This window comes from Ovis canadensis, chromosome 14 (genome assembly GCF_042477335.2).
Source record: "Ovis canadensis isolate MfBH-ARS-UI-01 breed Bighorn chromosome 14, ARS-UI_OviCan_v2, whole genome shotgun sequence".
Lineage (NCBI taxonomy): Eukaryota > Metazoa > Chordata > Mammalia > Artiodactyla > Bovidae > Ovis > Ovis canadensis.
Genome location: NC_091258.1, coordinates 61,693,103 through 61,716,004, shown reverse-complemented (window position 1 = coordinate 61,716,004; position 22,902 = coordinate 61,693,103). Strand labels below are relative to the sequence as shown.

At 48.0% G+C, this 22,902-nt stretch overlaps 1 protein-coding gene across 1 annotated transcript; it reads left to right on the top strand.

Moving 5' to 3' along the window:
* The first annotated feature begins 561 nt into the window (after positions 1–561).
* Positions 562–22,902, top strand: LOC138419532 (F-box only protein 27-like). Its single transcript, XM_069552409.2, has 7 exons — positions 562–580; positions 3,633–4,025; positions 4,174–4,285; positions 4,367–4,462; positions 6,766–6,901; positions 7,568–7,700; positions 22,724–22,902. Exons 1-7 carry the CDS (start codon positions 562–564, stop codon positions 22,900–22,902), a joined length of 1,068 nt encoding a protein of 355 aa, XP_069408510.2.

The window sequence follows — 22,902 nt, the reverse complement described above, 5'->3', positions numbered from 1 at the left end:
GGAGTGAACTGTTGGAGCAGGGCGCTCCTTCCGTTCTTCCTCTTTGGGACATGTTAGAAAACCTCGACAGTAAAAATCGCATTGAAAATATACACATTGAAAAGAAATTTGTCCTGTATAAGAGTCAATCCATGTCTCAGAATTCAGGGTCTCCCACCCAGACTGCTGATGGCCTCCTTTCCCCTTTCCTCCTCGATTTCCCATAGCACTGACCACCTTCCAATGCATGAGGTTATTTCCATGTTAAGTCTATGTTCATGATGGCCGATGTGAATCACAGTCTGATTTCATGCTTATTTCATTTGTTAAAAATGTTTTATTCTCTTCTACATTTGTGGAGAGGATTGGAGTGGAAGGGTGGCAGGGGGATTTTTTTTTTTTTCTTGGCCACAATCCTTGGCATTCAGGGATCTTAGTTCCCTGACCAGGGATCAATCTCACCCCTGCTATAGCAGAAGCTCAGAGTTTTAATCTCTGGACTGCCAGGGAAATCCCAAGGGATTTTATTTTTTACTGATTTCCCAATAGTATCTAATTTGCTTATCATGCCTCCTATTCACCATGTCTCTCCCCCTAGAAGGTAAGTTCCATGTGGGCAAGAACCCAGGCCCATTTTTACTTGCTAATATTGAAAATTATATGTGTAACTCCCCTTTTATTTTTATTGGATAGAGTCAGTATACAGATTAAAACCAAAGATTCTTGAGGCAGCCTGAGTGAAAGGCACTCAGTCGTGTCTGACTCCTTGTGACTCCATGGACTATACGGTCCATGGAATTCTCCAGGCAAGAATACTGGAGCCATTCCCTTCTCCAGGAGATGCTCCCAACCCAGGGATTGAACCCAGGTGTCCTGCATTGCGGGTGGATTCTTCTACCAGCTGAGCCACCATGGAAACCCAAGAATACTGGAGTGGGTAGACTATCCCTTCTCCAGCAGATCTTCCTGACCCAGGAATCGAACCAAAGTCTCCTGCATTGCAGGCAGATTCTTTACCAGCTGAGCTACCAGGAAGTCCTCTGAGACAGATTCAAATCCCAGCTCTGCCACCTACTGGCCGTGTGACCTTGGGCAGGTCACTTGGCCTCAGTTTTCTGAGCTGTGAAGTGGGGACATAGCCATATCTACTATTACCCCGATTGGTAATAACAGACTCCATGAAGGTTGGCTGGGGCTTCCCCAGTGGCTTAGTGGTAAAGAATCCACGTGCCAACCAGGAGACATAGGTTCCATTCCTGGGTCGAGAAGATTCTCCTGGAGCAGGGAATGGCAGCCCACTTCAGTATTCTTGCCTGGGAAATCCCATGGACAGAGGAACCTGGCAGGCTGTAGTCCATGAGGTCACAGAAGAGTTGGATACGACTTACAACATGACTAAACAACCACAACAGCACTTATTTAGGGAGTCAAATAAAAATGCATTTGCTTCCTGCTGGAGCCTGTTTTCTCCTGTGCAATGGGATCTCTGAGTTAGTGATGTCGGATACTTAGAGGTGATAAGAATTTTGTGCAACCTAATGAATAGGAAGTCTCCAACTCAGATGTCTAACCCAAATAACAGCAATTGCTCAGCACCAAAGGTCTTTTTTTTTTTCTTTTTAATGGCAAGGACCCAGAAGCAGAAGAGATTAAGAAGAGATGGCAAGAATACACAGACGAATGGTACAAAAAAGCTCTTAATGACCCAGATAACCATGATGTTGTGGTCCCTCACCTAGAGCCAGACATCCTGAAGTGTGAAGTAAAGTGGGCCTTAGAAAGCATTACTATGAACAAAGCTAGTGGAGGTGATGGAATTCCAGCTGAGCTATTTCAAATCCTAAAAGATGATGCCGTTGAAGTGCTGCACTCATTATGTCAGCAAAGTTGGAAAACTCAGCTGTGGCCACAGGACTGGAAAAGGTCAGCTTTCATTCCAATCCCAAAGAAAGGCAATGCCAAAGAATGCTCAAATTACCATACAGTTGCACATGCCAGCAAGATTATACTCAAGTCCTTCAAACTAAACTTCAGCAGTACACGAACCAAGAACTTCCAAATGTACAAACTGTATTTAGAAAAGGCAGAGGAATCAGAGATCAAATTGCCAACATACACTGGGTAGAGTTGATATACAGATTAAAAGCAAAGATTCAAACTCAAGGAGATCGTGAAGGACAGGGAAGCCTGGCAGTTCACGGGGTCGCAAAGAGTTGGACACAACTGAACAACAACAATTCATTTATTTATTTTTGGCGGTGCTGGTTCTTCACTGCTGCGCATGGGCTTTCTCTAGTTTCCGTTTGCCAGCTTCCTCATTGCGGTGGTTTCTTGCAGAGACATTACTTTGCTGACTAAGGCCTGTCTAGTCAAGGCTATGGTTTTTCCAGTGGTCATGTATGGATGTGAGAGTTGGACTGTGAAGAAGGCTGAGTGCCGAAGAATGGATGCTTTTCAACTGTGGTGTTGGAGAAGATTCTTGAGAGTCCCTTGGACTGCAAGGAGATCTAACCAGTCCATTCTGAAGGAGATCAACCCTGGGATTTCTTTGGAAGGAATGATTCTAAAGCTGAAACTCCAGTACTTTGGCCACCTCACGCAAAGAGTTGACTCATTGGAAAAGACTCTGATGCTGGGAGATATTGGGGGCAGGAGGAGAAGGGGACGAGAGGATGAGATAGCTGGATGGCATCACAGACTTGATGGACGTGAGTCTGAGTGAACTCCGGGAGTTGGTGATGGACAGGGAGGCCTGGCGTGCTGCAATTCATGGGGTCGCAAAGAGTTGGACACGACTGAGCGACTGAACTGAACTGAACTGTGGGCTCTAAGGCACACGCAGACTTCAGTAGTTACTACTACATGGGCTTAGTAGTAGTGGCGCTCAGGCTTAGTTGCGTTTAGGCGTTTGGGATCTTTCTAGACCAGGGATCAAACCGGTGTCCCCTGCATTGGTAGGTGTACTCATAACCACTGGACCACTGGGGAAGCCCAGCACCAAGGGTCCTGCAGCCTGGTTAGGGATACTCCAAGCAGTCACTGGTGGGGATGACAATGACAAGGCTGACTACTTCGGCCAACCCCTCCCTCCTCCAAGGCTTTTCTTCAGTTGAGTAGCTACCCTGAGGTCCCAATACAGCCCAATGGAGGGATTTTCTGGAGATCACTCAGGGAGGAAAGGGAGGGGCAGGCTTGTAAGTACAGGCAGAGGGAGGAGGGGCAGGACAGTGAGAAGGGAGGGGCAGGCAGAAAATGTGGAATCAGAAAGGGAGTGGGAGTGGGTGGTGGAGGGTGGTGCTGGGTAGGAAGAAAGGAGGGGCCAGAGAATAAAAAGGGCAGATGTAGAGATGGGGGTACTTGAAGCTTGGTTGCCTGCAAGGAGCAATGAGTGAGATGCAGGGTAGGGCTCCGGGGCTGCACGGCCCCAGAGGGGACTGGTTGGGGGCCGGCTGTGGGCACACGGTGGAGAGTGGAGGGGATGGGAGCCTGGCAAGGACAGCTTGGGAGTTTGGGGACTCAAGGACGGGGCTGGGGGTGATGAAGATAGGGAGGCAGCTGATGGGGTTTGGGGGAGTGACAGCCTTGGGGTGTGGCTGGTAGGGGCGGGGCTGGTGGAGGCTGGAGGTCATGGACACTCTGACGTCTTGACACAGGGTCTCCAGCAGCGGCAGCCTGGCCTGGCGAGGACGACCTGGGGGCCTCTGGGGGCCTGCCCGCCAGTGTTGCTACTCCGGACACGGAACCCAAGGAGGTGCTGGACCTGAACCGACTGCCTAACGAGCTGCTCCAGGAGGTGCTGAGCTACCTGCCCCCAAGCACGCTGCTTCGGCACTGCCGCCCGGTGTGCCGGCGCTGGCGAGACGTGGTGGACTGCTGGGACCTGTGGCGGAGCATCCTGCCCTGGGAACACCCCGACCTGTGGCCCGTCATCCGCACCTGCCTGCCCCCTGCTGACGCCCCCGGGCCCTGCATTCTGGGCCGCTTCTGCGAGCGCAGACCCATAGGTCGCAACCTCCTCCGGAACTCTCAGAGCTCTCCTGGCCTAGGTGGGGAGCCCAGGAAAGGGTCCTCGTGGGAGCACGTGGGAGGAGGCGAAAGGGGCAGGCATGGGAAAGAGGAGAGGCCTGTACCTGGGCGAGTGGGCTGGCGGGGAACTTGGTCACCAACCTTTTTGTTGTTGTTGTTTAATGGAAGGATTCTTGAACCAGACGGTGCCGAGCGCAGGGGCTGCCCGGGGTGCAGAGGAAAACGCGAGGGTGGGCCCGCTGACGGCCTATAGACAGAGACGGCTCCTCTCTTCCTACAGGTGATGTCCCTGGTTCCCAAGGGTCAGGGTGGTTGTCGAGTACTTGTTTGGTTCTCATTGGCCTTGCTCCCTCTTTCCTAGGTGGTGTCAACAGAAGCAGGTTTTGGACCTGGAGAAGGAGGGTCTGTGGCGGGAACTCCTGGATAGTGGAAACATTGAGATCCGTGTCTCCGACTGGTGAGTGTGATGACAAAAACAGCCCTTTAGCTGAGCATTGGCCTTGGTTTGGGTGACTTCATGTAGATCTCCTAACAGCCCCTTAGATAAGCAGGAAGGAAAATGACTTCATCACCATCAGAGCTTTAGTACTTAGCAACATCCTTTCCCTGAACCCTCTCTCAGCCCCCAAAGGGACCTGGATTGGAAGATGCCTGGTTGGATTCTAGCAGAGGGCTTGGGTCCAGCTAAGTCTTGTCTGTGAATGAGATGCTCCTTGGTTCAGGAGGGGACAAGATAGAAAAGTTGTCTAAGAGGTCAGATTCTGGAACCAGACCTCTAGCACTCAAATCCCAGTTTCCTGGCTTTGTGGCCTTGGACAAGTCACAGTGTGCCTCCATTTCCTTATCTTCAGAAGACAGGGTTATATATCAGCCAGTTGTTTCAGTGGAGAAAAAGCTGTACAGAAGAGTGAGTTTTTAAAAAATATTTATTTGCTTTACTGTGCTGGGTCTTAATTCCAGCACGAGGGGCTGGCGTGTAAGATCTAGTTCCCTGACCAGGGATCAAACCCGCCCGCCCCCACTGAAGAATCCAGAGTCTTAGCCAGTGGACCACCAGGGAAGTCCCCGAGTCCTTATTTTACTGTATTATTTAGGGTGTGCCCGGTCTTTGCTGCTGAGACTTACCTAGCTGTGGCGAGCAGGGGCTGCTCTCTAGCCGCAGCGTGCAGGCTTCTCACTGTGGCAGCTTTCTCTTGTTGCAGGGCACGGGGTCTAGAGCTCAGGCTCAGTAGCGGTGGTGCATGGGCTTAGTTCCTCTGTGGCGTGTGGGCTTTTCCTGGATCAGGGGGCAAGCCCCTGTCTCCTGCATTGGCAGGCTGGTTCCTTACACATGGAGCCACCAGGAAAGCCCTCACCCAAGTTTTTACTAGGGTTTTATCATGTTAACCTCCAGGTCAATTCATACTCCGTACTTCATCCTGAGTCACATGGTTGATCTGGAGTGACTGGCCTCCATTATGTGACTATAACGGAGGATGATGTCAGCCCCAACCATTTCATATTGACAGGCCATTTGTGTGTGTGTGTGTGTGTGTGTGTGTGTGTGTGTGTGTGGCTGACACAGAACAGTGTGAAAGGTAAGTCAGTTCAGTTCTGTCGCTCAGTCGTGTCTGACTCTTTGCGACCCCATGAGTCGCAGCACGCCAGGCCTCCCTGTCCATCACCAACTCCTGGAGTTCACTCAGACTCACATCCATCAAGTCAGTAATGCCATCCAGCCATCTCATCCTCTCGTCCCCTTCTCCTCCTGCCCCCAATCCCTCCCAGCATCAGAGTCTTTTCCAATGAGTCAACTCTTCGCATGAGGTGGCCAAAATACTGGAGTTTCAGCTTTAGCATTATTCCTTCCAAAGAAATCCCAGGGCTGATCTCCTTCAGAATGGACTGGTTGGACCTCCTTGCAGTCCAGAAGAACACAAAAATATATTAATACAGAATTAGGACAAAATACTACGGGAAGAAGTAGAATGGACATCTGTTTCTAATAAGTGGAGTGATATGAGGTCTCTGTGATAGAGTTGTTTGTGTGTTTGTACAGCCTATTACTCTTAATTCTTTAAATTTTAATTTCTCACATCATAACATAGCTGTCTATTTGGAGGTTGTTTCTTTGAATGTTGCTGGATAGCCCATCACCACTGTGTTTAGGTGCCCCTGGATCCTGTTACATGACTGATAAAAAAAATTGTACCTTAAAACATCACCATTGTATACATTGGAAATGACATCTTGGCCACCACTGAAATATATTATAGGATGAGAAATAAGACAATGAAGGAGGTACCCTGAGGCTTCCCAGATGGCACCAGTGGTAAAGAACCTGTCTGCCAATGCAGGAGATATGAGACATGGGTTTGATCCCTGGGTCAGGATGGTCCCCTGGAGGAGGGCATGGCAACCCACTCCTGTGTTCTCGTGTGGAGAATCCCATGGGCGGAGGAGCCTGGAGGGCTACAGCCTACAGGGTCACAAAGAGTCGGACACAACTGAGCGACTTAGCATGCACATGCACCTTTAAGCCTGGGATTCTAGGTCATTCCTCCTGAAATGAATGTGCAGACCAGCTGGGGAGCGTGTTTAGTGCAGATGGATTCAGTTAGATATGCAGTGGGGTCAGGCTCCCCCATGACACTGACGTGCCAGTTCCCATGACAACATTTGGTACTCGTATGCATGGCAAGCCCTTTCAGGTGAAGGCAGGCAAACCCCCAAAGAGATGGGGTGATTAGTTCAGGCTTCACAGTCTCCCTTCTGCCATAGGTGGTTCGATGACCGAGACGCTGACTGTTTATACCGGCTAATTGTCCAACTTTTAGATGCCAACCAGGCCGTCCTGCATCACTTCTCTCCTTTGCCTTTTCCCAGCAATCAGTTGGGCAACGATTTCTTCTTTGAGGTGAGTCTCTGAGAGGGCTATGGGAAAGGACAGGGGAACCTATGATGACCTATGGCTGCATTAACAAATTGCCCCGGAATTTAGTCGCTTAATATCAACAGCAGTCATTTTATCTCCTCTCATAGTTTCTATGAGGACGATTTTGCTGGGAGTTTCTGGCTCTGGTCTTATTCAGACACTGGCTGGAGCTAAAGGGCAGGGTGGGCTGTGAGTGTGTACACAGCAACTGGTGGCTGGCCAAGCAGCTCTTGGTTTAGTCTCAGAGCTTGGCCATGGGATCCCCCTGCACGGTCTAGTTGGGGCTTCCCCACAGCGTGGCGGCTTTGGGGCAGGCAGCTGCTTCCTGGTGGCTCAGGGCTCCATGAGGCTGCTGGAGAAACCAGCAGAAGCTGCATTGCCTCTGTGATCCTGCTGTGGAAGTCACTTGGAGAAAGTCACTCAGCATCACTCCCACCACACTCTTGGTTACAATGAAACCCACCCAGATTCAAGGTGGGTGGGAATTAGACCCCACCCCTGGGTGAGGAGTGGCATGATTCTAGAAGGATGTGTGGAAGCAGAGACCCTGTTGCAGCCATCTATAGGTAATACCACCAGCCAGAAGGCCCCCAACTCAGCTTTTGAGGGGAAGGCACAGTGGGACTTAATCTCTTTCTCTGTCTACAGGTCAACCACGTGTTCTACAACCTCAAGAAAGGTGTCCGCTTTGTGTCTTTTGAACACTGGGTCCGGGACTTTGAGTTCTCACATGAGCAGCATGGAAACTATCCATTACACTCGAGCATGACCGTGCGGGTCCGTCAGGCACTACCCGATCATGCCTTTCAGGCTCTGGGACCCTTGGCCGAGCCATCTCAGTATTAGGGACTTGCAGCTCCTGGCCTCTGGGGATCTCATGAATCCAGTTGAAAGTTTCTAATGGGCCCTGTCGTCAGGTTCTGGAAGCTACAGGAAGAACATTCGTACATCAGATTTACTGGTTGCCACTGCTCTAAGGCAGGCACTGTTCTAGTAAGTGGAGACGCACGGGTGAAGACAGACAGACGGTGAGAGGGCTCCTCACCCTCCCCCACGCCAGGCCCTCTGGTTCAGCCCCTGTGCCCTGTGCCCTTGTTTCCTTCTGGTTCTGCTGCAGAGGCTTCTTTGGTCTTGTGCAGAAAGCCCTCTCCTCATGTCTGCACTAGAAGCTCATCCCTATGGCTAAGAAAATCCCAGCCCCCATTGGTGATTAACTTAACCTCATGGGGTTTCAAGACTGGGACCAGGACTCAGAGCAGGAAGTCAAACTGCCTCAAAAACTGGAGACAGAGGGTTCTGCCTACCCTGTGAACAATGATGTGGTCCCCTGAGCCCAATCCTACCCTGGATCCTACGGTGTATAAAATTATTTTGTTACATTTTGAAGTTCTTTTCAAATATGGAGAGAATAAATCAAGAACATATCTGCCAATCATAGGTAATAAATGTAATATGATCTTGCCAAAGTGTCTCAGTGGTTTTTAATAACAATACAATGTTACAGCCTGGGTGACTACTGGATTCAGAGTAAGGAGCTGTTTCAGTTGAGTAAAAACTGTACAGAAGGAAACATCTAGAGAAGGTGTTCTCCAGTGGAGAGAATGGAGGAGTCAGAGCCTTATTTCCCAAGTCCTGACAGATGCTAAAGCTGAAACTCCAATACTTTGGCCACCTCATGCGAAGAGTTGACTCACTGGGAAAGACTCTGATGCTGGGAGGGATTGGGGACAGGAGGAGAAAGGGACGACAGAGGATGAGATGGCTGGATGGCATCACCGACTCGATGGACATGAGTTTGAGTGAACTCCGGGAGTTGGTGATGGACAGGGAGGCCTGGCATGCTGCGATTCATGGGGTCGTAGAGTCGGACACGACTGAGCGACTGAACTGAACTGAACGAAATCATGGTGTCACAGGTTATCTACCAGGGTTAGAAGCCTTAGGCAGGTAGTGGATATGGGCACAGTGTCACAGTGACACCACATTTGTGACATCCTGGTCACAAGGATAAGAGAGAACCTTGCAACGGCAGGATCTGGCTGTCCCCACCCCAGTCCAGGGGTCATGGCTGCCCCCTCCCTGCTGCAGGATCCCTAAGGAGCTCCAGGTCTCCGGGTGGAAAGCAGATGAAGCTGCTGCTGCCTTTGATGTGTCCACCCTGAAGTGTCCCCCCACCTGCAGTAGAATCTGGGAAACACCCCGAGGGGAGGGTGTTTGGTCAGTTTCATCCAAAGGGGAATTGACAGGTTGAAACAGATCCGAGAGTCAGGACCACGTGCAGTGTGTGGTCTTGGAATAGATACTGGTTCAGACTCAACTCTGGAGGATATTTTTGGTTCCACCCGAGGACTTTGGATAGAAGGAATATGAGACAGGAGTTTACAGGAAGGGAAAGATGGAAACCATTGCCTGAAAAATAAACATATTATTTAACTTTCACATATATACTCCTAAGTGTTGTGTTATACCTATACGCATATTTGTAGGTGTGTGTATCTATATGCCAAATTTAATATGTGTGTATGTGAGTGCTAAGTCATTTCAGTCATGTCCAACTCTGTGTGACCCCATGGACTGTAGCCCGCCAGGCTTCTCTTTTCATGAGATTCTCCAGGCAAGAATACGGGAGTGGGTTGCCATGCCCTCCTCCAGGGGATCTTCCCAACCCAGGCACCAAACTAGCATCTCTTAGGTCTCCTGCATTGGCACGTGGGTTCTTTACTACTAGTGCCACCTGGAAAGCCTCAATTAAACTTATACACATGCTTATTTAAATACATTTCCTTGTATTTGTATTATGGATTACCTTCTGCATATCCTGAAGAAGGAAATGGCAACCGACTCCAGTACTCTTGCCTGGAAAATTCCATGGATGGAGGAGCCTGATAGGCTACAGTCCAAGGCGCCGCAAAGAGTTGGACATGACTGAGCCACTTCACTTCACTTTTGGATGGAGCTATTCATAACAAGAATATGAACCAAAGCATTACAGGCTTACCACAGTGGTGAGCAGTGGAGAGAAGTTACTTCTGTACTTACTCACTTTGCATATCTGAATTTCTCATTTTCTGTATGTGTGTGTAGGAATACTATGTTACAGACAAATATGAAGCATCCTCCAATGCAATTTCCCTTCACTTTCAGATATAACCACTTTTAGAAGACATCTTTGCTGACAGGGTTTTAAAACTTTGTTTGGAGAATTCTGTATACAAGCAAATGTAGAGAGAAGAGTATTGTTATTTCCATGTCACTTTCTATTACCCAGAAACAGTTTCAACTTAGGGCCAGTCCTCAATTCACACCCTTCTCTTTATATTTTTAACGTATATTTTATTATTTTGTTTCATTTTTTTTAAATTAGAGGACAATTGCTTTACAATGTTGTGTTGGTTTCCGCCATACAACAATGCAAATCAGCCATAATTATACATATATCTCCTCCCTCTTGAGCCTCCCTCTCCTCCCCCATCCCACCCCTCTAGGTCATCACAGAGCACCAGGCTGGGCTCCCTGTGGTATACAGCAGCTTCTCACCAGCTATCCATGTTACACATGGCTGTGTATATATGCCAATGTTATTTTTTCCATTCGTCCCACTCTTTCCTCCCCCTACTGTGTGCACAATTCCGTTCTATCTGCATCTCCACTCCTTCTCTGCAAATAGGTTCATCAATACCATTTTTCTAGATACTGTTGATATATATATATATATATATATATATATGCATCACTATACAATACTTGCTTTTCTCTTTCTAATGTACTTCACTCTATATACAGATTCTAGGTTCATCCACTTCACCAAAATTGCCTCAATTTTGTTTTATATATATAAGCTCAGCACACACAGAAGAGAACAGCTTTACCGCTTTGCTGGGCAAGGGGGGGGCCGCAGCAGGCTCTGCTGTGCTTGGTCACTCAGTCATATCCGACTCTTTGCGACCCCATGGACTGTGGCCCACCAGACTCCTCTGTCCATGAGATCTCCAGGCAAGAATACTGGAGTGGGTTGCCATGCCCTCCTCCAGGGGATCTTCCCCACCCAGGAATCAAACCCAGGTCAAATCATGTTGATGGCCCATTCCAAACTATTTACCCTGCTCTGCCTTTCAGTTCAGTTCAGTCGCTCAGTCGTGTCCAACTCTTTGCGACCCCATGAACTGCAGCACCCCAGGCCCCCCTATCACCATCTCCCGGAGTTCACTCAAACTCATGTCCATCGAGTCAGTGATGCCATCCAGCCATCTTATCCTCTGTCATCCCCTTCTCCTCCTGCCCCTAATCCCTCCCAGCATCAGAGTCTTTTCCAATGAGTCAACTCTTCGAATCAGGTGGCCAAAATATTGGAGTTTCAGCTTCAGCATAAGTCCTTCCAAAGAACACCCAGGACTGATGTCCTTTAGAATGGACTGGTTGGATCTCCTTGCAGTCCAAGGACTCTTAAGAGTCTTCTCCAACACCGCAGTTCAAAAGTGTCAATTCTTCAGCGCTCAGCTTTCTTCACAGCCCAACTCTCACATCCATACATGACCACTGGAAAAACCATAGCCTTGACTAGATGGACCTATGTTGGCAAGGTAATATCTCTGCTTTTCAATATGCTATCTAGGTTGGTCACAACTTTTCTAAGGAGTAAGCGTCTTTTAATTTCATGGCTGCAATCACCATCTGCAGTGATTTTGGAGCCCCCCAAAATAAAGTCTGACACTGTTTCTACTGTTTCCCCATCTATTTCCCACAAAGTGATGGGACCGGATGCCATGATCTTCGTTTTCTGAATGTTGAGCTTTAAGCCAACTTTTTACTCTCCACTTTCACTTTCAACAAGAGGCTTTTTTGTTCCTCCTCACTTTCTGCCATGAGGGTGATGTCATCTGCATATCTGAGGTTCTTGATATTTCTCCCGGCAATCTTGATTCCAGCTTGTGCTTCTTCCAGCCCAGCATTTCTCATAATGTACTCTGCATATAAGTTAAATAAGCAGAGTGGCAATATACAGCCTTGACGGACTCCTTTTCCTATTTGGAACCAGTCTGTTGTTCCATGTCCAGTTCTAACTGTTGCTTCCTGACCTGCATATAGGTTTCTCCAGAGGCAGGTCAGGTGGTCTGGTATTTCCATCTCTTTCAGAATTTTCCACAGTTTATTGTGATCCACACAGTCAAAGGCTTTGGCATAGTCAATAAAGCAGAAATAGATGTTTTTCTGGAACTCTCTTCCTTTTTCCATGATCCAGCAGATGTTAGCAATTTGATCTCTGGTTCCTCTGCCTTTTCTAAAACCAACTTGAACATCTGGAAGTTCACGGTTCACGTATTGCTGAAGCCTGGCTTGGAGAATTTTGACCATTACTTTACTAGCATGTTAGATGAGTGCAATTGTGTGGTAGTTTGAGCATTCTTTGGCATTGCCTTTCTTTGGGATTGGGATGAAAACTGACCTTTTCCAGTCCTGTGGCCACTGCTGAGTTTTCCAAATTTACTGGCACTTTCACAGCATCATCTTCCAGGATTTGAAAGAACTCAACTGGAATTCCATCACCTCCACTAGCTTTGTTTGTAGTGATGCTTTCTAAGGCCCACTTGACTTCACATTCCAGGATGTCTGGCTCTAGGTGAGTGATCACACCATTGTGATTATGTGGGTTGTGAAGATCTTTTTTGTATCGTTCTTCTGTGTATTCTTGCCACCTCTTCTTAATATCCTCTGTTTCTGTTAGGTCCATACCATTTCTGTCCTTTATCGAGCCCATCTTTGCATGAAATGTTCCCTTGGTATCTCTAATTTTCTTGAAGAGATCTCTAGTTTTTCCCATTCTGTTGTTTTGCTTTATTTCTTTGCATTGATTGCTGAGGAAGGCTTTCTTCCATCCAAGGAGTGGTGGCTGTGTGGGCGCAGGAGGGCTGAGAGGAGCTACACCACGTTCAAGGTCAGGAGGAGCGGCCATGAGGAGATACCCCTGGTCCAAGGTAAAGAGCAGCGGCTGCACTTTGCTGGAGCAGCCGTGAAGAGAAACCCCACGTCCAAGGTAAGAGAAACCCAAATAAGATGGTAGGTGTTGCGAGAGGCATCTGAAGGCAGACACACTGAAACTGCAATCACAGAAAACTAGTCAGTCTAATCGCACGGACCACAGCCTTGTCTAACTCAATGAAACTAAGCCCTGCCTTTACTGTGTTCTTAGTCACTCAGTCTTGTGTTTCACTCCGCAACCCCATGCAATCTGCAACTCCCCTGGTTCCATGGGATTTTCCAGGCAAGGATCCTGGTATGGGTTGCCATTTCCTCCCCCAGGGGATCCTCCTAACCCAAGGATCAAACCTGTGTTTCTTGTGTCTCCTGCATTGCAGGCGGATTCTTTACCTGCTGAGCCATCAGGGGAGCCTGTCTTTCCTGAGGAAACTCCAGTAAAGGTCATGATCTAAGCCTTTCCCTGGGTCCTATCTCTGATCCCTTGACCACACGGTGTCCTTCCCAAGTGGCCCTGTGTGACACACCTCTGGTTTCTAGGACCTGTGAGTACAATAAACTTGCTTTTCCTGAGCCTCTCCTCTGTCTCCTCTTGTGGCTTCAATGAACTGACCATCTCCTGAAAGGACACAGAACAATAAAATACCGTTAGGCAGTTAGAATAGGAAACAGGAGTCCAAAATGTGGTGGCTAAAAGACAAGGAAGGGAAGAGCCCGAGAAAATAGAACAAAGGAAGGTCAAAGGAAGGTCGGAGGACGAGAGTGAGGACCTCAGGTCAAACAAACAGCACTCCTGGCTGAGCCCAATTTGCACAGGGCAGGCCCAGGGGGAGGGAAACATGAAAAAGCGGAGCCAAAGGGCTCTCTCTCTCTCTCTCTCTCTCTCTCTCTCTCCCTCTCTCTCTTCCTCTCTCTTCGGCGCGCTGGCGCGCTCCCCCACTCTCTTCTCTTCGTGTCCTTGGGTCGGCATGCCCTCACGCCCCGAGGATGGCTTCTCCTGCTATTTTCTAAATAAAATAGAGCTGTAACATGGAGCTGTAACACTGAATTGTCTAACAGCTATAACACAGTCTGTCCAAGACCCGAGAGCTGTGAGGCACCAAGGGCTTTAACGCCCGTCACTCCAAAGCTTTATTGTGATGAGACAGAACCGAGGAGAATACACTCGCCTGACAATACCATAGGCTTGTAATGTATACTAAAGAACCCTTCTGGGTCAAGGAAAACAGCAAAAACAAGTGTGTGTAGTGGGGATGGTGTAGGGGAGCGGCAGAGGGGAGGAGGGGGACTTCCCCGGTGGTCCTGTGGTGAAGAATTCGCCTTCCAATGCAGAGGACATGGATTCAATCCCTAGTAGCAGAACCAAGATCCCACAGGCCACCCCCGTGGGCCACAAAAGCTAGAGACGCCCACGGGCCACAATTAAGACCAGTGCAGCCAAATCAAAATTTGTGCGACACTCCCTTGTTTTTGTCACTAACAGAAGGATTGAAATTTAAACTGTTTGAGTATCTCTATAAACAATTATTTTTGCTATTTTGCTTCAGTTGTGCCCGACTTTTTTCAACCCCATGGACTATAGCCCGCCAGGTTCCTGGGTCCATGGGATTCTCCAGGCAAGAATACTGGAGTGGGTTGCCATGCCCTCTTCCAGGGGATCTTGCCGCCCCAGGATCAAACCCACATCTCTCATGTCTCCTGCTTTGACAGGCAGGTTTTTCACCACGAGCGCCACCTGGGAAGCCCCAAAGTGCCTTCAAATACTGCCAAATGTCTCCTGGGAGGACGAAGTCACCCCAGTTGAGAACCATTGTCCTGGGTGAACCACTTAACTTCCAAGAACTTCCTCCTCTACATAACATTGCCAATAACAGTATTTACCTGGTATATCTTCACTATGTACCATATCTACCCACATAACAGCATGCACCTGCATGTTAAACTGTGGTTAACATGTGTGTTATGCTTGGAATAAGGCCTGGTATAGAGGGACAGCTGTCAGATGATTGTAATTAGTATCATTATGTTGTTATTATATGTAATTAGAGGCACACCCTTAGTGCTTAGAAGCTACTTTAACACCTCTCAGCCATCTTGAATAAGTTCCTGTCTCCGAGCCTGTTTCCTTATGTGCAAGACTCTGTTGTGCTTTCTTGAGCATCCCCAGGGATTTCCCTCATAGCTCAGTGGATGAAGAATCCATCTGCAATGCAGGAGACCTGGGTTCGATCCCTGGATCGGAAGGATCCCCTGGAGAAGAGAATTGCCACCCACTCCAGTATTCTTGCCTGGGGAATCCCATGGACAGAGGAGCCTGGTGGGCTACAGTTCATGGGGTCACATACAGTCAGACACGACCTACCTCTGTTAGTCAAATGGATTGTTTAAATATTAAAATATTCCACCCAGGTTGGTGAATATTGACTGCCAAGCCCCCTCCTCTCTTCTGCTCCTTCTCAAGACTTCCTTACCACCTCCCATAATCAAAGGGACACACAGGGTGCTTCTGAGGCCCCGCTCCAGTGCTCAGCAATGACTGGGCTGCTATTAGAAAATGCAGATGTCATCTTAGTCCTGCTGTGGCAGCCTTGTTATTTGCCAATCATCCCCTTTCCTCGCTAACAGAACCACACACACACACTGTATACATAATTTTTATTATTTATTTATTTATTTTTGGCTGCGCTGGGTCTTCGTTGCTGTGCTCCAGCTTTCTCTAGTCACGGCGAGTAGGGTCTACTCTCTAGGCACGGTGCACGGGCTTTTCACCACAGTGACTGCTGTTGTTGTGCAGCCCGGGCTCTGGGGTGTGCAGGTTTCCCTAGTTGCTGCTCGTCGGCTTACTGGGATTTTTTCTGCACGTGGGATTTTCCTAGATCAGGGATCAAACTGATGTCCCCTGTATTGCAAGGTAGATTCTTTTAACCAGTGAACCACCAGGGAAGCCCAGAACCGCAATTTTTTTAAATACTTATTTTTATTTCTTTGACTGCACCTGGTCTCAGTTGTGGCGTGGAGGATCTTCCATCTTTGTAGCAGTATGCAGGATCTTTAGTTGGGGCATGAGAACTCTTAGTTGCACCCTGTGGGATCTAGTTTCCCAACCAGGGATGGAACCTGGGCCCCCTGCACTGGGAGAGCAGGATCTTAGCCCCCTGGACCACTAGGAAAGTCCCCACGATATTTTTTTAGATGCAGCCACGGGCCAGCCTCAGGAGGCACACATATTTCTCTTTGTTGGATGCTGGCTCCTGCAGGAAGGTGGCCATGTGGCCCCGTTCTCTGCAGGGGACGCCCTCCATTCCCATTCCTTCCTGCCTCCGTGCGTAGTTATAGCACCTGCAACTGAGGCCACCACCTTGAAGGATAAAAGCCAATGTACTGAGGATGGTGAGGGGGAAGGAGAGACAGCCAGGCTCCTTGGGGACATAATTAAATTACTGCACCCACCCTGGGGCTGGTGAGAGCAGGGGGCAGGCACTCACTGGCAGCAAGCAGCAGAGTGGTCCCAGAAGCTGGATCGGAGGGGCTGTTCTCCCGCAGGTAGCATTTCCACGGTGCCTCAGATCCCGGCCATCCTCTGCATGAGTAGAGGCCACCCAGCAGCCTATTTGCCCCTGCTCCATGCTCGAATACCCTGGCTGCCCTCAGTGCCTGTCCCTGCCAGTTTTCCATGCTGGGTCAGCAGACTTGAACTTTTCCCTAACCCAGCATAGCCATCCCTGGAGGGATCCCCAGGGGTCCCACCTCCCCGTGGTCTCCCCAGTCATCAGCATCTCCCCCGCTCCAGTCACCTGAGCCATCTCTGACTGCCCCGTGGTCAGCCCAGCCCGAGCTCCCCGACTTCTCCAGGGCGGTAATAAGCCCAACACAAGTTTCAAAGAGGTAGAACCCAGAATAGTGGTTTACAAATTTCTGGGCATGACTTATTGACAAGCCATAATTAGCAGTTTGTTTTTAAATGGAATACAATAAAAAATTGATTTTTCCAGAGTACACAACATATTTGTTGTTGTTCAGTCACCAAGTCATGTTTGACTTGGCATATAGTAAGGGTAAATAGCTGCAAGAAATTCTGTGTACTGATTGCTATGGAAAATGTATTTCATACTCAGATTGTGGTTACAACATTTGGAAGGACATTGTGCCTTGAAGTCCACAGCACATGCTTGAAAAGAATTAATATCAGGCCCCTCTAAACCTTTTGCTCAGGCCATTCTCAGGAAAAGTTCCTTTTGTTTAACTAGACACTCAAATCAGAGACCCTGGCCTCGTTCTGGATTCCTCTCTCTCTTGTCTCTCCACCCAGCCCAACAGAAAATCCTGTTTCTTCCCTTCAAAATACATGTAGAGTAGAGTAGAAACTAGTATTATTTTGTAAAGCAAGTATACTCCAATAAAATTTTTAATAATAGTAATAAATACATACATTTAATTATTTATTACCATTTAAATTGATGTTTTCGAACTGTGGTCCTGGAGAAGACTCCTGAGAGTTCTTTGGACAGCAAGGAGATCAAACCAGTCAATTCTAAAAGAAATCAACCCTGAATATTCACTGGAAGAACTAATGCTGAAGCTGAAGCTCCAATACTTTGGCCACCTGATGTGATGAGCCGACCCATTAGAATAGATCCTGATGCTGGAAAAGATTGAGGGTAGGAGGAGAAGGGGACGACAGAGGATGAGATGGTTGGATAGCATGACCAACTCAATGGACATGAGTCTGAGCAAACTCTGGGGAATAGTGAAGGACAGATAAGCCTGGTGTGCTACATTACATGGGGTCACAAAGGGTCAGACACGACTTAGCGACGGAACAACAACCATCTAAAACACACTTGAGATGATTAATTTTAAAATATATATATGCAGAGTCAGCCCCACCTCTGCCACCACCTTGCTCTAGTCCTGGGCAGGATTGCCTCTTACCTTGATTATGATTCATCTAGTTTGGAGACAGCAAGATCCAGGAAGGCACTCCGCACATAGTGGGTGCTGCATGCTGGAGGTGCTCGTGTCTGGGCTGACTGAACCACCCCCTCACCCCTACTCAGTGAGGGTGGAAGGAGCAGGGCTGGGCTGTGAGGTGCTTGGCCAGCATCCTTCCACTGTCCCCCTCCACCCTCATCCCCCACAAAAGCCTGTTCTCTGATTTTCCTCCCTGTTGGCCCTTTGCATCCCCCTCCAATTTGAGCCCAGTGAATTCCTTGGCAGTCCAGTGGTTAGGACTCAGCACTTTCACTGGCCATCACCCAGACTCAGTCCCTGGTCCCAGAGTTAAGATTCTGCAAGCCGCGTGGCATGACCAGAAAAAAAAGAAAAAAAGAACACATAGAAAAAAGAATCTGAGTCCAGCTGCTCCCTCCACACCCAGGCTGGATAATTCCAGGTTGGTTGCATCCTCCCCACATTCCCATCCTATAGACAGGACAGTTGATCTATCCCAGGGATAGTCTCCAAATTCCTGATCCCCGATCCCTGGGGAAACTTAAGACATCCTTGTTCATCTCTGCGTCATAACCCTGACTTCAGCCTGGCCAAGAGCGGAGCCAGGAAAAGGGATGCTGAGTGATTCCATTAACACACTGGACATCATTTAACTCCCTCCAGGGGCTGTGGCCAGGCCTGACAGCAAGACTCAGGAAAGAATGCTGGGCAGTAGACAGACCAGCTGATGCCAATCCAAGCTGTAAGCAACCCTGGGTAGCCTTGCAGACTTCCTCTGATTTCACTGGCTGTGAACTGGTACTCATGCGAGGGAACAGTACACCCTGACCTGGGACACAAGCCAGGGGACCAGAACTTGGGAGCCTGTGAAGCCGCTTTGTTTTGGTAACTATTTGAAAAGGACCCTGTGGATTTTTTCATAACCAATAAGTCAGAGCTCTTGTTCTTGTTCCAGCCCCAAATTTCTGGCTACAAATCAATCTCACCACACTAATAAAATTTTCCTTAAGAATGTTTTTTAATGCCCGGTTGTAAGAAGGCTTACAATTACATACAGAAGGCCAATGGAACCCACGGAATTAATACTTTCATGTTATGATTAAGAATCATCTGGGATATTCAGTATTTAATATATGTGAAATGTTTTAGAGAATTTGGCATAAAAATGGGACAAACGTGTCCTGTAAATGTCAGTCTTCCAACGTAACGTGTATTATTGAGTAATTCATTATTTTAGACTTGTAATTTTTCACTGAAATGTGAAAGGGCATTTTTCAAAGTGAGTAAATGGTACTAGAATATTTAAAAGATCTTGATATGCTTGTAATTTATTATATGAGTTAAGAACCTGGGGAGGTTGTGCTTTTTAGAAGCTTCTGTTGAGCGGTCAAAGAAAATTGAGATGCGTTAAAATGTGTGAAAGCAGAGCACTTAAGGAAATTTAATTAACTCAAATTCTAAATAGGATGTGAAGCTGTTGTAACTGGACTTGATTGAACATTAATCAAAGACCTCCCTCAAAGTGCCCGTTAAAATGATTGGATTTAAATAAAGACCTACTGTAGAGCCCAGGGACCTCTATTCAATACTCTGTAAATACCTATGTGGGAAAACAAGAGTGGATATATGTATATGTATATGTATATGTATATGTATATATGTATATGTATAACTGATTCACTTTGCTGTATACCTGAAACTAACACAACATTGTAAATCAACTATACTCCAAAAAAAAAGTTTAAATAAATAAAAAATGAAGTTTAATGCATTTATAAATAGAGTAATATTTGGAAGTAAAAGTTTGAAGCTAAGGAGGACTATATTGTTCATTGGTAGCGTTAATGTGTTGAAGGTTAACTTAAAACATGAAGTAATTGATCTTTTCCATCCACAAACGTCTTCCCAGTGACACCAGAACACTTCTGGACCCTCTGTCCTCTGCTGGTAGGAAGCCACCCCACCTCACTGGTTGTTGTTGTTTTCGTTGCTAGGTCTTGTCTGACTCTGTGACCCCATAGACTGTAGCCCACCAGGCTCTTCTGTCCATGGGATTTCCAGGGCAAGAATACTGGGAGTGGGTTGCCATTTCCTGCTACACGGCCCCTCGCTGGTGTAAGTTACTAATTTTCACTTAGAGAAATGGTGCAAGACACAGCTACTTTGTCCCCCAATCCACCTCCCTTTGGTCCACAGGAAGCCCCTGCGATGACCTCCAGTGACCCCCAGCTCCACGTGTTTATCCTCTGCACAGTCCCCCTCCTCTGGGCGTGTGCACTGGATGTAAGTGGCTCACTTCGAACAAACAGAAAATGGCCAAAGTAGTGAGATGTCACTTCTGAGATCAGGCTACAAAAGGGCTGTGACTTTTCTCTTGCTTGCCCTCTCTGCCTCTCTCACTTGCTTTCTTTCTTTCTAATTAATTAATTTTTACTTTTGGCTTCGGTGGGTCTTCACTGCTGCACATGCAGGCTTTCTCTGCTTGCAGAGAGCAGAGGCTACTCTCTAGTTGCCATATGCAAGCTCCTCATGGCAGTTTCTCCCGTTGCAGAGCATGGGTTCTAGGTTTCCAGGCCTCAGTATTTGTGTGAGCTCAGTAATTGAGGCACACAGGCTTAGTTGTTCCATGGCATGAGTGATCCTTCCAGACTAGGGATCAAACCCGTGTCTCCTGCATTGGCAGGGAGATTTTTAGTCACCAGACCACCAGTGAAGTCTCTCTCACTCACTCTCACACTCAGAGGGAAGCCACACTCTGAGCCACCCTGCAGAGAGGCCCGGATGGCAAGGAACTGACTGATAACCAGTGAGGACCTGGGACCTGCCAACAAGCATGCCAGAAATCTTGAAAAACTGTCTTTCCCCTGTTGCTTTGAAATGACTATAGCCTTGGCCAACACCTTACTTGTAGTTTGGGAAGAGACTTTGACCCAGAGGGACTGATTCCTGACCTTCGACAACATAAGATAAAAAGTGTTCATTGTTTGAAATCACTAAGTGTTTAGGGGTCTTCACAGATGGCTCTGGTGGTAAAGAACCCATCTGCCAGTGCAGGAGACAAAAGAGACTCAGCTTCAATTCCTGGGTCAGGAAGATGCCCTGGAGGAGGGCATGGCAACCCACTCCAGTGTTCTTGCCTGGAGAATCCCGTGGACAGAGAGGAGCCTGGTGGGCTACTGTCCACAGGGTTGCAAAGAGTCGGACACGACTGAAGTGACAGTACGCACGCATAAGTGTTGTAGGGGAGTGATTTGTTATACAACAATGGCTAACTAATACCATGGGAATAGCATCTTATTGGGCATAAGATCCTGCAGATAGAAAACCTACATTTCCCATCCTCCCATGCAGCCAGGCATGGTCTTGTGTGGTATGGTAGTTGTGATAAGCCATCTGACCACAAAGACAAGACCAGCACCTAGGAGGAACCAAGATCCCTGAATAACTTCATGCAGCAGAGGTGTTTTATCAACCTGGAGAGAAAGAGGAAGAGAAAAATAAACTTCGAACTTGGATCTCTGTTTGACAGATAAATCTCAGCTTTCCCCAAACCCCCTTTTAATCAACATTCTCTCTCTCATCAGCCTCATTTTCATCAATGATGAAATGAAGACCTTATAGTTTGGCATGCTTTGTATGAGTTTTCAGTGTTTTCCCCAAAACATTACAATTGTTAATAAATACATATTTTTTTCATGGAAGTCATAAGGCAACCCCCTACCAGCCCATGTGCCATCAATCATGTCAGTCCTGCTCTTCTGCTTCTTCGCCCCAGGGAAGTATTGCTTGCGAAGGCTGTAGTCATACATTTCTTTTCAAAATCTCTTCTCCTGCACCAGCAATCCTCTGGCAACCCGTGGTCTCCTGGTGGCTCAGCTGGCCAGCTTGACAAAAACTACAGGCTGTCTTTCCTCCTAAGCATGGATCTTCAAAGGTGATCCCGATTACAGACACTGGATACTTGGCAAACACTGCCTTAGAGAAAATCACATGCAGTGATTCCCAGCAAGCCTGACTTGTGTAGGCGTACCTGAGCCTGAGGCTTTCAGAGATTCCCCATCGTGCACCTGGCACCGACAGGTGACCCCGCAGCCCTTAGATCTCTGATTCAGCAGGGCTTCTCCTGCTGAGTGGGCCAGCTTCATAAAATAATGGCAGGAGGAGTTTGTGAAGAGGCCAACGCATGAGGAACAAGGTACAAAATTCAGTGTGTGAAGCCCTAGGAAACCTCTGTCCAGGGAAGGGGGCGCCTGGGGTAGCCGCGGTTCTCACGCTCTCGGGTCAATCAGCCCAGGATGACGGTAGTGGGCTCCGGGGTCAGAGCTCTTCTCATCCCTTCCCTCTGTTGTCTCTACCTGCATCTTCAGGACAGCAGTGGTACCTGCCTCCGAGGGTTGCTGGAAGGATTAGATGAGATAACATACCTAAAGCACTTAGCCCAGCACCTGGTATGTAAGAGCCATCACTACAGAACATTACTGTGTAATATCTATTAGGATGAGGACTTCTTGTTTAGTCACTAAGTCGTGTCTGACTTTTTGTGACCCCGTGGACTGTAACCCACCAGGCCTCTCTGTCCAGGGGATTTTCCTAGGCAAGAATCCTGGAGAGGGTTGCTATTTCCTTCTCTAGGAGATCTCCCCAACCCAGGGATCGAACCCATGTCTCCTACATCGGTAGGTGGTATCCTCACTGCTAAGCCATCAGGGAAGTCCAGATGATGACGACTCTTGAAATAAAAAGAACCATGGTTGGTACTCTGCATTTCCACTGCTGCAGGGCACAAGGGTTTGATCCCTGGTCAGGGAACTAAGACCCTGCATGCACTGAGGCACAGTCAAAAAAGAAGAAAATAGAAGCGTGGGTGAAGCCGAGCCACAGTGTTTTGCATCAAGAGCCTGAATCCGAAGCTGGACCCTGCAGAGAAGATGCGCGAGGATGTGATCTCCTCCACACGGAACTTCCTCATCCACGTGGCCCTGCCGAGAGTCACTCCTTGTATCTTAGAGAAACCGGACAGCCTAAGAAGAGCAAGCATCGCCTGTCAGTGCACGATGTGA